Raw genomic sequence first — 18,256 nt, forward strand, 5'->3', positions numbered from 1 at the left:
AGCAACAAAGAGGAGGACGGCTAAGGCGATCCCGGCGCGCCTAGAAGAGTTCTTTGTGCCGCGCGGCTCTCTCCCTGAAATGGCGGCGGAGGAGATACCGGAAGTGGCAGCGGGAGTCCCGGTAAGAGACTTTCGTAAATCCCTGATCCCAAGACCAGCTAGTAAGGAGGATGAAGAGGGGGAGCAAGAGGAGATGGCGGGAGCGGGTCGGGAGGAGAGAGGAGCCCTGACGGGGAATAAGCTAAAATCTGGGACCCCCGCAGGCCGCAGCTCAAAAAACAAAATGGCGCCGGCGAAAGCTCAGGGCGCCCAGTCTGCTTCAAATAGTCCGGCTAAACAGAAACCAAAGCTGACAGACGGCACAGAGGGAGAGAGCCCCGACATAGCCGCTTCCCAAACCATAACAGATGGCGAAATAGATAGTCTGGCCGCATCTGACAGACCGGCCTCTGAATCATATATTAAAGAGGCAATACTCGCCCTCAGAAATACCATACAAGCTGATCTGAGGGGCTTGTCCCAACACGTAGATACGTCAATTTCTGAGGTTACTAATAGGTTGAACACCACCGAGAACAAAATGGAGGAGCTCGTAAGATCCCATAACGAGCTTATCGACGCCCACTACGATTTAGAGGGGACGGTTAGTGCACTACAAAGGAAGTTAATTGACTTGGAAGATAGAAACAGGCGTAACAATGTCAAGATTCGAGGTGTCCCTGAGAAAGTTTCCAACGCAGAAATCCCTGAATATGTTTCACGCCTGATCCAGAAGTTGCTCCCAAATCTTCCAGAGCATGAAGGGAAGATAGATAGGGCACATCGCCTTCCCCTCCCGAAATTCTTAAAAGACGGCACCCCCAGGGATATTATCGTGCGACTTCACTACTACAGCACAAAAGACGCCCTTATGTCCACTGCGAGGAGGCTGAAATCTTTGCCTAGTCCCTATGCAGACATTCGCCTATACATCGATCTCTCTTAGGCAACGATGGCAGCGAGGCGGAACTTTGCTGATGTAACCCACGCTTTGAGAGAGGCGAATATTCAATACAGGTGGGGTTTCCCCACGAAGTTAATCGTCTTTAAGGATAACAAGACTCATGTCCTCCAAGACTTCAAATCCGCTAAAACCACTCTGATCGCGTGGGGCCTAAAGATAGAGGAGTCCCCTTCTGGCCGTACTAAGGACCCTCCTGCTGGCCCCCGTATAAGTAGGCCATAACCAAGTCCTCTGCAGAGTTCCAGAAGAGAGGATCTCCTTTCTCTTGTCGCTTATATTTTCTCCTTTTCCACTGTCTCCTGTTCAACAGATTCCACTGACGCAGGAATGGACAGACTAGAGAGTCTCGCTAGTCACTCTCGCGAACTTTCGTAACCCCCCAGATGAATACGCAAGTTTTGGCTTGCCACCCCTCTTGTCTTACCCTATTTCAGTTTTTTCTTGTTCACATCAGGGTTTTGTTAAGGGTTGTAGCTACCTCCCAATGCTCAGCCTTTTGTGTAACATTTTGTTGTTCTTTAACCAGTTTCGTTTTCACAGGCATCGCTAATTACCTTAGACTCCTATCTCCTAGCTCCAGAGTGCTCGTGCCAGTAATATGGCTCTAAAACTCCTGTCACTGAATGCCAATGGAATCAACCACCCGCAGAAAAGAAACTTCATGTGGAAAGAAGCCCTACGCAACAACATCGACGTTGTATGTATACAAGAAACGCACTTATTAGACATAGACACACACCGTATGGCCCATAAGAAATACCCACACACCATATTTGCTTGCGCTCCCAAGAAGCGTGCCGGAGTCATGGTGGCGTTTCGGGAATCTACACCGTTTACTCTTACATCACAACTTTGCGACCCTGGCGGACGCTTTATAGTTTGGGTGGGAGAGCTGAGAGGTGCCCCAATCACCCTGGTTAATGTGTATGTCCCAAATAAAAAACAAATAAGTTTTTTAAATAAACTCATGAAAAATGTAGAAAAAATAGCGAGGGGCCCATTGCTTTTATGTGGGGACTTTAACCTGACTCCAGATAAAGGTATGGACTCCACCCAACAGCCAAAAAGAAAACTTAGCCCATGTCTGGATCCCTGGCTACGTAGACATGCCCTTCTTGACACGTACCGTTGTCTTAATGCCACGTCAAGGGAATATACGTTTTATTCCCCCCGCCACAAAACTTTTTCCCGTATTGACCTCTGCCTGGTTGATAAACGAGTGATAACATCGGTAGTGAAAGCAGAAATTGGAACGGCCACATGGTCAGATCATGCCCCAATAATAACAACAATAACCCTGGGCAGAAATAGGCAGCCAATGAGATCTTGGAGAAACAACGTTTATTTGATGAAGATCCCTGAATATAGAACGGTAATTACAAAAGAAATGGAGGAATTCTTTGCTGTTAATGACACCCCTGAAGTGGACCCGGGCACCCTGTGGAACGCCCATAAGGCGTTTATGAGAGGGGTGCTTATCAAATTAGGAGCCAGATTTAAAAGAAAAAAACTTGCCCAAACTGAATCCCTGGTGCTGGAGATACAGCGACTGGAGGACGAGGTACGTGGGAATCCCTCTGTATCTTCCCACGATAAACTATTCAAAACAAGACTTGAACTCCGTAGATTATTACAAAGTGACTTCGACAAAGAAGTTACAGCCCATAGAGCCAACATATATTCTTCACTAAATAAACCATCTAAATGGATGGCCAACCTGGTCAAAAGAAAGACGATTAAAGCAGCTATTCCCTTTCTGTGGAATTCAAAAAATAAAGAATTTAAAATCTCCCATCCAAAGCAGATAGCGGACAAGTTCCGCGCCTATTACAGTGACTTATACAACCTAAAAGACGATCCGTCCTTCACACAACCAAATAAAAACGCGATAGACAGCTTTCTAAAAAATCTAAAACTCCCAAACATCTCGAGCACACAGGCATGTGAATTAGATAAGGAATTAACTGCCCCCGAGGTGATGGAAACATTGGCAAATATGAAGAACTACAAAGCCCCTGGCCCCGATGGGTATTCATCCGAATACTATAAATTATTCTCAAGTCACCTGTCCCCTTACTTAGTTAAATATTTTAACTCTGCTTTTCGTTGTGGCTCTTTCCCGGAGGAGGCCCTTCAGGCCACCATTGTTGTCCTTCCCAAGGCCGGCAAACCCCCGGACGATCCATCAAACTTTCGCCCGATCTCGTTGTTAAATACAGATATAAAAATTTATTCCAAGACTTTGGCGACGAGATTGCTGGGGATTTTGCCCGAAATCATACATTCCGATCAGGTCGGTTTTGTGAGGGGGAGGCAGGCCCCGGATGGCACCCGCAAGGTTCTAAATCTCCTGCACTCCCTGAACACATCCCACACCCCGGCAGTTATGCTGGCCCTTGACGCCGAAAAGGCTTTTGATCGTGTTCACTGGGACTTCGCATTTCAAACAATGGCCAGGTTTGGCCTGGGGGAGGGGCTGCGGCGTGCTATCCGGGCCCTGTACTCGAATCCGTCGGCAAGGACACTGGTGGACGGCACGCTCTCGGAGCCCTTTAAAATATCAAATGGGACGAGGCAAGGATGTCCCCTCTCTCCGATACTGTACGTTCTCACAATAGAACCTCTTGCTGAAGCCCTGAGGACATCCCCTGAGGTGAGGGGGATTCCGTTGAATCTCCGCCAACACAAGATTGGCTTATTTGCAGACGATGTCATTCTCACCTTGACACACCCGCTTAGCTCTTTAAGGGCAGCCCAACAAATTTTAAACTCTTTTAGCAGAGTGTCGCAATACAAACTCAATACATCCAAATCAATAATAATGGGGATCAATGTTTCTACAGAACTAAAAAAAGTTTTAATAAAAGAATTCCCATTTGAATGGAGGGACTCAGATCTGCCGTATTTGGGAATCCATTTAACTCCCAACTTAAACAACCTCGAGAAAATAAATTTTCCCCCGCTATTAGAGGAGGTGCAGAAAGAGGTGGATCGCATGATTAGACTAAATCTCACATGGTATGGAAGAATCATGACTTATAAAATGAAGCTCCTACCCAAGATTCTTTACATTTTCAGAGTCCTGCCAGTCGCTGTGTCTAGATATACTTTGGCGAAGCTTCAGGGACAGATATCAAATTTTGTATGGGGCGGCAAAAAACCTCGCTTGGCATTATCCATCTTGGCCATGCGACGTTCTAAAGGCGGCGCTGATATACCCAACATAGAAACATACTATAAAGCTTCCCTCCTGAACCAAACGAGATATCTGATCCCGGGGGACGACGCGATGAGTTGGGTGGGCATGGAGAGAAGTTTCGCCAAATTAATATTAAGTAGTCACTTGTTACTAGCAACATCTTTGGAAGCCATGTCAAGTACACCATCCAAGGAAACAAAGATTAGTATATCCCCACACTTACTTCCCCCTACAACTTTAGCTTCACTAGCGGCCTGGAATGATCTTACAAAAAAGGCTGCACTACAGGGAGCCTTGGTTGCTCCTGATGTCCCTCTGGAGACGCTGGGTGCATTCGTGTCGGATCTAGATGTGAGAGGTTGGGTAAAAAATGGAGTGCGTTTAGTGTCGGATTTGATGAAGGGGGGATCTGTAAGACCTTTTAACGAGCTAAAGATCAAATACAACTTAGATGCCCAAGACCTATACAAATACACTAGAATCTGCCACTTTCTTGTCAGATCCAGACTTCACACAATAAAGATTCCACGTTCCATTGCTAACAAACTCACTTCTACACCCAACTTACAGAAATCTGAAACTAGATATTTTTATGATGTACTGTCTGGAAATGCTACTCTGTCAAAGAAATCCCATATGTTAAACTGGGAAAGAGATTTAGGCACGAGCATTCCTATAGAATCTTGGAGCAATGCATTTAGTCTTGCAGGGAGATCTTCTAAGGGGCTGGGAATAGTGGAGGTCCAGACGAAGATCACCACGAGGTGGTACTTCTCTCCAGCCCTCCTATACAACAGATTTAGAAGGGGTGATGGTCTATGCTGGAGGGGCTGCGGTGGTTGGGGCTCCCTTGCACACATCTTTTATTTTTGCCCTAAGTTGTCGGCATATTGGCGAGATGTGTTAAATGCCCTGGACTTAGCTGTGAACGATCGTGTTCCAAGAGGAGCAGGGCACGTCCTGCTGCTGGTAGACCTGGAGGTGATACCCCCCCCAGCTAGATACCTGGTGTGTCACGCTTTGATGACAGCAAAAACCCTTATCGCGCAACACTGGAGAGGTCCAGACCCCCCATGTTTCAACGAATTCAAAAAACGGATGGCAGAGCAAAAAGTGTATGAAAAGTGGTTGGCATTCAGAGAGAATACGCTGGCAAAGCACGAGGAGATGTGGAATGGATGGAGGGAGTCTTTATAACTGCGATGCAAAAAAAAACAAAAAAACAATAGATGTACCTAAAGATGCCAAGTTTATTTGTTATTTTTATGTTCCCCGAGTTACCGGTTGTTTATTTCATGGATGATAAAGTTGGGATGTACCGATGTGGTGGGAGGTCAGTCTCCCTACACTTGTGGGTCGGCTGGTGTCTCCCCACAAATTGTCTATAGCTTACAAGAATTGTGTGAGTATTGTATATGACACAGCATATATTTCCTGCTATTATGTGTATCCATGTTTACAAAAATAAAAAAAAATTTAATGACAAAAAAAAAAAAAAAAAATAATAAATCATTGTCAGTGCAAGCGGTCAACGAAAAAAGTTCACAACTTGCTACTCGGCTCTTTTGGCATAAACAAAAGCCAATTATTATTGGTAGCAGCATTATCGAGTCCACAAAAATTGCAACAAAAACTGCAATAGGTCCTCCTGCTGACGGTCTTCTTCAGGTAAGGTCAAAATTATTGTCTGTGGAAGCAGCTGACAAATTTAGAAAAAACCCAAGTTCCTTAAAAATGGATACCACTTTCCTTCTAACCTATAAAAGAGGACAAACTACAGGAACATTGTGTATTTGTGTAAAGCAGGTAATTAGCCGACAGCTCAGAAGGTATTATCTCCTCAAATTGACACCTTAGAATGGATTATGAAGTCCCTGGCATTATTAGAGCATCTCAGGAGACAGCTGTAGGCAAGACAATTACACTGCATATATATCTCAAAAATGGCTAATTTGACTTGTAAATAGCTACCGGGTACCATGACCTTTTCCAAAGTCCCAAGGAATCAATTTCTTGTACACAGTCTGTGCTCTAGGCAGTAAAAAGTATTGTAAAATTCACCGAGCTTGCTGGGAGTTGTACATACAGCTGTGTAAAAAGTGTTCTACCTTGCACCTTAAGTAGCATAGTATGTTAGGCTAAAGGAAGACAAGGTCCATCTAGTCCAGCCTGTTTCCAGCCCCCCTTGTTGATCCAGAGGAAGGCAAAAAAAAACAATGAAGCAGAGGCCAATTTACCCCATTTTGAGGGAAAAAAATCCTTCCTGACTCCACAATGGCCAAATAATGGCAGTCACCTAGAGAGCTTCTGGGGCAGCCTTGGAGCACTGTGTTTTTTCTATTTTTCCAACGGCCTAATGTCCAATAAAAACCTTAAAATCAACAGAAATGAGTCTTACAGGGTTATTGCATAATGTTTTTAAACTTTTTCTACTGATGACAGACAGCTGATTCTTGGTTAGCTGTCACTGCAGTCAGCAAAGTGCTGACCTGTAGTCTAGTGGCCAGGCCGATATTACAGGAGAAGCTCGCTTTGAATTAAACAGCCATTGCGCCTGCAGCACCAATCCAGGTGGCTGTGCAATGATAAGCGCATTCTGCTTTGTGCACTGACTGCAGAGACAGCGGCTTCGGGAATCAATTGATAGGTGGAAATCCAATCTAGAGCAAGCCAGGCTCCTAGGTTCCAGCGAGATGACGATTGCCCCACTTGTAGGTAGGACTTCCGGGGTTAAGTTGTCTTGCTACTGTAGAGACTCACAAGGCAACGAGGACCCTTGTGAGCTTAAAGGAGATGTCTCGAGGAAGCAGTGAATTTTTTTTTTTGCCCAGTCCCCCTAATTAAACATACATTACTAATTACCCCTGTAAATGACTTTCCTAGCTGGTTTCTACTTATCGTTCCAGCGTTTCAGCAACTTATAAAACTTTTTCCCAAGATGGCCGCCAGCTCTTTTCGCATCGCTTGCTGTAGCCCGACGTGCGCGCTCCCGAGACGCTACCAGCTGTGTCTCCATGGCAACCAGACGCCCCGCAGCCGCCGACCGGACCCCTGGAGTGAACACGGCCGACCAGTCACCCACCGCCAGGCAGAAGGTAACCGGCGCAGCCCCCCCCCCATCACAGCGGCAGCCCCCCCGGCCCAGCGACAGTTCCCCCGGCGCAGAGACAGCCCCCCCCCGGCCCAGCGCTAGTTCCCCCGGCGCAGAGACAGCCCCCCCCCGGCCCAGCGCTAGTTCCCCCGGCGCAGCGACAGCCCCCCCCCGGCCCAGCGCTAGTTCCCCCGGCGCAGCGACAGCCCCCCCCCGGCCCAGCGCTAGTTCCCCCGGCCCAGCGACAGCCCCCCCCGGCCCAGCGCTAGTTCCCCCGGCCCAGCGACAGCCCCCCCCCCCCCCCGGCCCAGCGCTAGTTCCCCCGGCGCAGCGACAGCCCCCCCCGGCCCAGCGCTAGTTCTCCCGGAGCAGCGACAGCCCCCCCATCGCAGCGGCAGGCCCCCCCCCCCCGACGCAGCCCGGCGCAGCGGCAGCCCCCCCGGCCCATCACTTACCAGGACAGCTGGACGGCGGGACAGCTGGGCGGCTTCCCTGGACAGCTCGGCAGCTCTGCACCTTCCTCTAACAGAGGAAGGTACAGAATGGCCGCTCCAGCGCGCTCCCGAGCAGTGACAGCTCGTCTGCGCATGCGCAGAGGAGCTGTAGCGGGGAGCACACTGAAGCGGCTCGTGCTGAAAGGAGAAGACCGGACTGCGCAAGCGCGTCTAAAAAAGCAAGCTGCCAGCGAATTTAGACGGAACCATGGAGACGAGGACGCTAGCAACGGAGCAGGTAAGTGGAATAACTTCTGTATGGCTCATATTTAATGCACGATGTATATTACAAAGTGCATTAATATGGCCATACGGAAGTGTATAACCCCACTTGGTTTCGCGAGACCACCCCTTTAAGTATCTTGCCCAAAATACCAACCAATACCTGATACGTGATTTAGCTATTCCATCTGCTTATGCATGTTGGTATTCTAGGTAAGTCTTGTGGTGTCTGTCAGTCATTGCTGGTTCAGCTGGTCGTGGTGGCTTGAGCTGTGTCCAAATCATACTATAGTTAGTTGTGCATCTTTCGGTTGCAATTTATTTCCCTCTGTCTTGGTTATTTGTACTGTGGTTCAGTCTTCTCCCTTGCCCCCTGTCAGGGTCAGGTAACAGACTGAGAGGCGTTCTGCAGGTTCGCACTTATCAGAGCGGTCAGTCTGTTATGTAGAGAGCTTTCCCAGTTAGCAGCACGGTCCGTTGTCCCTCTTATTTTGTGTTTATCTTTGTTGAATAGGGGTTTTACTGCAGCATTGCGTTTCTCATTTTCCCAGTGTAGATGCAGTCCTGCGCCTGTCCTTGGTGAGGTGTGCATTGTGCCCAGGTCATACAGGACAATTAGTATCAATGCTGCAACATGTTAGCTCAGTGGTTAGCACTGTTGCCTTGCAGTGTTGGGTTCCGGGATTCAAAATCAAGGGCAACATCTGCATGGAATTTGTATGTTCTCCCTGTATTTACACTGGTTTCATCCGGGTACTCCAATTTCTTCCCGCAGCGCAAAATACTGATAGGCTAGTTCTGAATTTAGATTGCGAGTCCCCAAAGGGACAGGGACCAATGTGATGACAATCTCTGTACAGTACTGTGGAATATGTATATGATAGATAAATGATTAAAACATAAATTCACTCTCCACAGGTGTTACTATCTCTAACCTTCTTCTCAATAGGAAATCATTAGTTGCAAAACTTCCTTTCCTTTGATGTAACATAAGGGACCTAAGGGCCTATGAGATGGAAGAAAACAGCACCTTACTTACTCCCTCCATTTTGTCACACTAAGGCCTCATGTCAACGTGGGAAAATCAGGCCCGCTACGGATTCTCCATGGACATGAGGGCTGAAAATAAGAATAAACTTACCTGTAGCGGACCGTGCAGGTCTTCTCTTCTTCACAGACGGATCTTCTTTCTTCGGCCCGGCGGATGTGCTCGGGACGCCGGCTGCGTGCCGCACGCATGCGCCGGGCACATCCGCCGGGCTGAAGAAAGAAGATCCTACCGCGAAGGAAGGAAGATCTGCATCGCCCGGAGCAGGAGAGTTTAATTCAGGCCGCACCTAAATAGAGCATGTCCATTTTTTTTCATGCTCCAGGATTTTTGTAATTCACTTTTATTGACCATCCGCGGGTGGTCAATGCATCCCTATGGGGTGCGGATACGCGTGCGGGTGATCCGCTGCGGATTTAAAATCTTCATTTTCCCGTGGACATGAGGCCCAAGACCTCAAGAGGGAAAAAAAGCCCGTGCAATGGGGGGGGATTATAAAAGTTCTAATGTAAGAACTAATCCACAAAAGAACTTTCTCTGCAAATGTATAAATGAGTTTTTAACCCATGAAAGCACGTGGCCTTTTTTTCCCATTTTTGTTTGTGTTTTTTCCTCCCCACTTTCATAAAGTCCTAACTCTTATTTATCCATCAATGTAGCTGTCCGAGAGCTTGTCTTTGTGGGACGAGTTGTTCAATGGCACTAATTTATATACCACATAATGTACTAAAAACGTTTAAAAACATCTAAGTGGCGTAAAATGGAAAAAAAAATGAAATTCCACCATTCCGTTGACCTACCGTATATACCGGCGTATAAGACGACTTTTGAACCCCGAAAAATCTGCTCTGAAGTCGGGGGTTGTCTTATACGCCGGTAATACCAAAAAAAAAGTGTAAAAAAAAAAAAAATCATTACTCACCTCCCCCGGCGTTCTGTCGCGCTCCGGCAGGATGTCGCTCGCTCCTCGTCCCCGGCGCAGCATTGCTTTCTGAATGCGGGGCTTGGAATCCCCGCCTCCAGAACGCTAATACACACGCCGTCAGCCAGTTACAGAATGGCTGTGATTGGCTGAAGGCGCACGTGGCTTCAGCCAATCACACCCATTCAATGATGTCATTGAATAGTGTGATTGGCTGAAGCCACGTGCGCCTTCAGCCAATCACAGCCATTCAATGCTGTCATTGAATGGCTGTAACTGGCTGACGGCGTGTGTATTAGCTTTCTGGAGGCGGGGATTCCAAGCCCCGCATTCAGAAAGCAATGCTGCGCCGGGGACGAGGAGCGAGCGACATCCTGCCGGAGCGCGACAGAACGCCGGGGGAGGTAATGATTTTTTTTTTTTACACTATATTACCGGCGTATAAGGTGAAAGTTGGGGGGTCGTCTTATACGCCCCGTCGCCTTACACGCCGGTATATACGGTAGTTGTGCGAGACGCTTGTTTTTTGCGGGACCTCCTGTAGTTTGTTATACATACAACTATTTGATCACTTTTTATCAAAACATTTCTAGGGCGCAGGGTGACCAAAAAAAGCGCAATTCTAGCATTGTGTATTTTTTGGTCATGTTCACCCTGCAGGATAAATAATGTGTCGCTTTAATATATTGGACTTTTACGGACACAGCGATGTTAAATGTTTTTTTCCTTTGATTTTATGTATTAGAGATGAGAAAGGGGTTAAACTTTTACTACCTTTTATTTTTTTCTGATATTTAATAAAACTATTTTAAACTTAAATTTTTTACATTTATGCATATTTTTTTCTAATCCCCAAAGAGGACTTGAACTTGCGATCGTTTAATTGCTCCTGTAGTATAATGTAATACCATAGTATGACATTATGTTGTTGACAGGCAGTCAAGCTATGCCACAGGTATGGCTTGACAGGCAATCAGACATGGCAGAGCTGGTTGGCCTTCAGAAGGCTACCATAAAAAACTACCGTATATACCGGCGTATAAGACGACTTTTGAACCCCGAAAAATCTGCTCTGCAGTCGGGGGTCGTCTTATGCGCCGGTAATACAAAAAAAAAAAAAGTGTAAAAAAAAAAAATTTTATTACTCACCTCCCACGGCGTTCTGTCGCGCTCCGGCAGGATGTCGCTCGCTCCAGCAGGCTGTCGCTCGCTCCTCGTCCCCGCCGCAGCATAGCTTTCTGAATGCGGGGCTTGAAATCCCCGCTTCCAGAAAGCTAATACACACGCCGGCAGCCATGACAGCATTGAATGGCTGTGATTGGCTAAAGCACACGTGGCTTCAGCCAATCACACTATTCAATGACATCATTGAATGGCTGTGATTGGCTGAAGGCGCACGTGTTAGCAATCACACCCATTCAATGATGTCATTGAATAGTGTGATTGGCTGAAGCCACGTGTGCTTTAGCCAATCACAGCCATTCAATGATGTCATGGCTGCCGGCGTGTGTATTAGCTTTCTGGAAGCGGGGATTTCAAGCCCCACATTCAGAAAGCTATGCTGCGGCGGGGACGAGGAGCGAGCGACAGCCTGCCGGAGCGAGCGACATCCTGCCGGAGCGCGACAGAACGCCGTGGGAGGTGAGTAATAAATTTATTTTTTTTTTCTCCACTGAATACCGGCGTATAAGGTGACAGTTGGGGGGTCGTCTTATACGCCCCGTCGCCTTATACGCCGGTATATACGGTAAACAGAGCTTGCGATTAGGGAACTTACAGGGTTAACAGCCGTGACCAGCATTAACGGTGATCGTAGCTGCTGCCGGTGGGTGTCAGCTGTGAGAAACAGCCACAACTGCATTTCATGAAGCAGGATCAGCTCTCGATCCCTCTTTATACAAACCCCCGTGGTTAACCCCTTCCTGCTGCAGCCCTTTTTCCTTATTTTCTCTTTTACCAACCACTTTCAAAAAATCATAGCGCTTTTATCTTTCCGTTTACATAGCGATGTGAGGGCTTATTTTTTGCGGGATGAGTTATATTTTTCAACGGCACCATTTAGCTTACCGTATAATGTACTGTAAAATGTAAAAAAAAAATTACAAGTGGGGAAATTTTTTGGGGAAAAAAAATCAATTGTGCTATTTTTTGGACGTTTCCTTTAAACGCGTTCACGGTGCAATAAAAATAATGACAGGTTATTTGTATTCTGTGGGTCTGTATGATTTTAGCAATACCACATTTATATCGTTTTTTTAATATAGTACAACTTAAAAAAAAAAAAAAAAAATGTACGGCACACATTGGGAAGGGGTTAAAGAGTGATACAATATCACTATGTGACATAATGATATTTAATATTTTACTTTTCACAGAAGCGGTCTTGTATAGAGAACCTAATATACCCTAATTCACTTACAAGGTGGAATGAAGATTTAACCATACCTGGCCACTATTTGGGGGGTGCCCATTAATATTTTTTTTCATATGCTCCGAGTGGAACCATGACTAAAGACAAATGTGCCATATAAAAATATATGAAGAAATCCTGTAAATAACAGATGATTACGGAATATCTATAAATTCTATCACTTTGACGTCAACTACTTAGCAGCTTAACAAAGCACCGGGTATAACAAAGTCCGAAAAATAATGCATTTATGAGCAAGGACAGAATAAAAAGTAAAGTCGAGAAAAGTCATTAAATGAAGGGAAACAGAACACATGTCTAATAGTCCCCGAGGAGCTGTTAAAGGTTAGTTATAACTCACAGTAGTCTCAACATAACAATGAAAATAAGATCTGAGCAAATCAAGCCAGTCCAATTTCTTCCCTGCAGCTACGGGCTTTTGAAGTAGGAATGGTTTTGTTGTACCTCCTTCTCATGGTCAGAAAACCAGCTGGAGTCTTTACTGGTGCCTTGAGGCAAAACATGAAGATCCACCAGAACAGCAAAGTTCCCACACTGCAAGACAAAGGATGAAATCCTTAGGATGTTGTAAGGCATATGTATGGCACACAAAGAGGAAGCCACCATCTAGAAGCCTACCAAGCTGCCACCTCAAAAGGAGCACATCAAATTACATGATTACTTGACCCACCGCTGGAAGCGGCAAATCACTTGTTTAGCAGCCATTCACGAGCTTGCTTCAAACTTTTCAATTAAGCCCATAAAATTAAGGGGCAAGGAGAAAACCATGAACCAGCGATGTTGTATCCGAATGTAGTGTAGTGTCTCTTCAATACGGGGAGAATGCCAGAGAATCCTTGGCTGAACATTTTGAAACAAAGGAGGTTTCAAGGAAAATCAAAAAATACGAACCTATAAAATTCTCGGAAACATTAAATATTTTTAATAAGAGTGGAAAATGTTATATTAGCTATAATAAATAGTATCGTAGCTTATATTTTCACGGTTTTAGATTAAAAAAACAGTCATTACAGTCCATAATATGCAGATTTACAGCTCACAGTTGAACCATTTTCAGAAAAGGAAGATGGAACAATACCAATGCGGCGCCACCTATTGGATGGCAGCATTCCTGCAAGTCAATGTCCGACCCTTTCTGCAGGTCTTCATAATGATTGGGAATTGTTAAGACTTGTAGAAAAGGTTGGACATTGATTTGCAGGAATGCTGCCATCCAATAGGTGGCGCTGCAGAGGTATTGCTCCATCGTCCTTATTTGCAAATATCTCCCGGAAGAGCATGCATGGCCTTATAGGTCTCCTCACTCACCTTCCAGGTGCTCTCTTTAAGGAGTGATGATACCCCTCCCAACTATTTTCAGAAAGACGGACACTTCATTGTTGAAGCAACCCTCCGGTTTCGGGTCAAAATTCTGTTCTAGAACCAGAGGGTAAGGGTTTATTGCCTGCAGTAGTTCTTCTCTGTCAACCCGCTTATCCACTGGTTGCAGGTCCTATTTTTTTGGCCATCCCCAATGCAATCTTCAGACTACCAAATCCACACAGTACATTGGTAAGGTTAAACTATCCCTGTCTTCTGATTGGCTAGAGCAGTTCATTTGATCAGTACTGCCAAACATTACATAGTTAAAAAATTGCTGTGGTCATTTTCGGCGTCCAAAAGTGGAGCAGAAACCGGCAAATCAGATGGGCATCAGAGAAGAACTGCAGGAACTATACGCCCACCCCACTCTTGTTTCAGGACAGAATTTTGGCATGAATCTGGGCGGGTTGCTTTAAAAAAAATGTTTTAATGCAAATCTCATAGCATGCCTTTTTCTCTCCAAATTAAAGGGGTTTTCCCCCAATGGACCTTTATCACCTAGCCATTTAGATAGGTGATAAATATGTGATCGCTGAGACCCCCAATGATCACTAGAATGAGAATCCAGAGTTCCCTATTCTTCCTCACCGCAGTGAGGACTATACGCTCTGCTATTCCATTCAAGGTGAGAAATGGGCGGCTCAGAAATTTCAACGCCAATCCTTTTGTTCTTCCTGAAGATAATCTGCTGCCATTACTGTCTGGCAGTGACTTACTTCCATCTGCCACTGAAAATACATGCGATCATGTGTATGCGGAAGTAGGGAGAAAAAGCAGTCAGTCGAACGATTGTTCATCCGCAAGCTATTGAGGGTGTATGGACACTTTAATATAGATATCTAAAGGAGCTAAAATAAAATGTAATCAATCTTTAATTCTACTATTCATGTAGCCTCCAAAATTATATATATATATACACACACATACATACACATATATATATAATTATATATATATATATTAGAGATGAGCGAGTATACTCGTTTCGAGTAATTGCTCGATCGAGCACCGTGATTTTCGAGTACTTCAGTACTCGGGTGAAAAGATCCCTCTCCCTCTCCCCCCCACTCCCCGCTGCAACCCCCCACTCACCCACGGCGCCCTCCGAATCTTTTCGCCCGAGTACGGAAGTACTCAAAAATCGCGGTGCTTGGGCGAAAAAGGGGCATGGCCGAGTACGCTCGCTCATCTCTAATATATATATATATATATATATATATATATATATATACATACACACACACACACACACACACACAATCTTCTCCTCAAGGGTTCCCGGACAGGAAATCCCAGCCAATCTTGTTATGTGTTGCATATTACGGTGTTTCCCGAAAATAAGACCCTGTCTTGTATTAATTTTTGCCCCAAAAGAGGCACTAGGTCTTATTTTACTTAACTAGCAGGCTTGGTCCGGATCCTCCCGTTGCTCTCCGGAGCTCCAGCATGACCTGCAATCCTCGTCTGCCCACAGAAGATCACTTAGTGATTACGGGATTCATAAATCCTGCCTCCAGGAAGCGATGGCTCTGATTGGTTGTCGAGCGCTACTAGCCAATCAATGCTTCGCTCGATGACCCAATGCGATGGCTGTCATTGGTTCATCCAGTGCTGCATTGATTGGTTCTATGACCGCTGCTGAGCCAATCACAGCTATCGTGTTGTGGAGGCGGGATTTATGCACTGTCCAATCAATGCCACTGGTCAGCCAGTTCATCAATCCCCTAATTATTTTTTGGATAGGACTTATATTTCACACCCCCCGCATTGAAAAATCAGGGTAGGGCTTCTTAACAGGGTAGTTAGCCAAAATCCACTGCGGGCGGTGGTCTACAATGTTTCTGGTGATAATCTAAACCCTTGCAAAAAGAAAAAGTGAACAAGGAGAGGATATATATCTCAATCATTGTGGGGAAAAACTGGTGGTTTTTCCTCTATGTTCATGCATGAAAATCAATTTAGGAAGTCACAGTGTGAACACACATTTCTATTAGTAAATGGACATTATATGTAGGGTAAGATTAACATTGGTTTTAACATATGTGAGGTTAATAAACTATAACATACAAGTCGGCAGGGGAAACTCAGTAACTATAAATTGGATATGCAATTCCATTCTTGAATCAACTTCAACTCTCACATTCTTGTGGCTTCAGCTAAAATGGAGATATATCCTATAAGCAATGTTTTCACACAAGAATGGGCGAGTTTTTCATTCCACTTCACCACTGCACCATTTTCTGGAGCAATCAAGCTAACAAGATGTAATCATCAGAAAGAACAATGATTGCAATTTGGATTCTACATCACGGACAAAACGATTTTAAAAGGTTTCTGTTTTAATTACAAGCACAATGGCACTTACAGCTCAGATATTTGTCAACATAGCACAATAATTAAAGCAATTATATAAAATGTAACAAAGTCTATAATTAGCATTCTTACATAAGAGAGTTTGTGGGAAGAATCGTCAGTTTTGACGTGTTTGTGCTGAAAAATCACTCTAAAAGGAGGTCTCCCTTCCATCTAACTTGCTATTTACTGCCGATTGTCGTCTAAAATCAATGTCTAGTAGCAGAGATGCCAAAATAGATTACAGGAGGGGGAAGGGGGTTGTTTGTTACTATCTCATGCTGCCCACATACGTCTATGGAGAGGGGAGGAGGGGGAAGAGAGAAAAAAGCAGAGAGACTCATGTAGACATCTGGCTGCTGCTAATAGTAAGTGATTATTGCGTCATAGCTACTGAAATTACATCTACACTGATCATTACTGCCGTAGTATGTCCTCTATGATGCCGTTACTTATGAGGGTACTGTAGCAGCGTGGCTGGCAGATAGGCAGGGCTCCGGAGTCACGTCATGGCGTCAGTTCCGACCTATGTGATTCACCAAGCCGACGCATGCTCATTGCCATTTGGCACTGGTCAACAAGGAGATAACAATTCATTGCTGTTAATTGATTGGTTGGCTGGGGTAATGGGTAACTCAGTTAGTAACTTTGTTTCCATATTTAAACAGGCTTCCCTGAGCAGAGGATGCTGGGTAACCTACTTTGTATCCTAGTCTTGTGAGTCAGTGGTGTGGAATAAAAAAGGTATTCTGTTTGTGTTTTGTGCAGACATTTGCACAGCATCCGTTTTAGTTCCCTTGTCCATTTGTTCTGTTCTACTTGTTTTTTGGGTGTGCCGTCAGGTGTTTCTAGTGTGTTCCTTGATTTATTTCTATTGGTCTTTTCCTGAGACTGGTCTTCCTCCATCATTCTATTTAAGGTCATTTCAGGGAAGCCATAGGTTCCTAGCATAGGGTCACCCTTTTAGGCCAGGTACTCTGCTTGTTAGGCCGGTTCGGCGTTTTAAGATCAATGCATGTTGCCTTTGCCAGTTGCTTTGGTATGTTTGCTGTCTACCAGTCCCCTACTAGCTTTGGTAGTCTTTATAACATCCTCATCAGACATGATAGGTGTGTTATAGAAAGCTAGGGGAGCAGGATACCTTCTTGTCTGTGTGTGCAGTCTATGGCGACAGCAAAACAACTAGTCTCCACCAACCAGCTCAGCAAAGACTGAGAAATAGAGATTGAGCCTGCAGAGCAGAAAATTGGTGAAAAATGTAGAATACATTACTACTAGTCATAGGATGGCCATAAATAGTGTTATTTCTCAAAGTACACACAAGACAGCTTATTTTAAAAAATCACCTAAAAAAGTAGGCACGCTAACTTTCATGCATGCTTTGCCAGTGTCACTCCATCACAGGGCATCTATTGTAAGTGAAGCGAATCTCCACAGTTGATAGATCCCTTCCAGCACTCCCTTTAGCTAAATATGCCCATATAGTTGGATATAGCATAATAAATACTGCTATATTTTATGACTGATAATGCCAAACATATTTTTCATGCAATCTTTACTTGAAGGAGCCGTTTGGAGGTCAGCAAATATGAAACAGCAAACTGCTATACTTTTTCAACCACTCCTTATTGACTCTCTTTGGTTTATGGCCAGCAATGAACCATTCTTTGTGAAAATAACCATGTACAGAGTTCAAGAGATTTTATAGGTCCATCAGCTTATCTAGGATCTCCAATAACGAATAGTCGGATATGTTCAAGGGAGCAGCCGCCAAACAACCAGAACAATACCAGATGCTATATACATTCCTATATGTGTTATTACTGAAATGTTCAAAAAAGGCATCCTTCTACTTGATGCTACTTCTGGTTACAGTATGAAGCCGAAAGGGTTCCTTGTTTTTCTTAGAACCTAGTGAGGGGTTTCTCGGAAGACTCTTTCAGCATGAATGTCATAACTGTAGAGATTCTGACATTTTCCCATGAGAAAAGGGTTTGGAAATTACCATCCTACACATTAAGCATTTCACATTCTAATGAATCTACGAGAAGCAAAATGTATTTATTTTGACAGTTTGCAAAGCGTAAGCCTACCTTTATGTGGGAAGATTGTTTCCGATATCACTGCAAAGT

The 18,256-nt window shown here is 44.9% G+C and overlaps 1 protein-coding gene across 1 annotated transcript in view; it reads right to left on the reverse strand.

Annotated features, from left to right (window-relative positions):
- The window catches only part of SLX4IP (SLX4 interacting protein), a 137,768-nt gene that overhangs the window by 76,819 nt on the left and 42,693 nt on the right, over positions 1-18,256 (reverse strand). Inside the window, exon 3 of the mRNA XM_066595644.1 lies at positions 12,855-12,944. Within this exon, the coding sequence (XP_066451741.1) occupies positions 12,855-12,944 (90 nt within the window). The remainder of the gene's footprint in view (positions 1-12,854; positions 12,945-18,256) is intronic.

Source organism: Eleutherodactylus coqui, chromosome 3 (genome assembly GCF_035609145.1).
Source record: "Eleutherodactylus coqui strain aEleCoq1 chromosome 3, aEleCoq1.hap1, whole genome shotgun sequence".
NCBI lineage: Eukaryota > Metazoa > Chordata > Amphibia > Anura > Eleutherodactylidae > Eleutherodactylus > Eleutherodactylus coqui.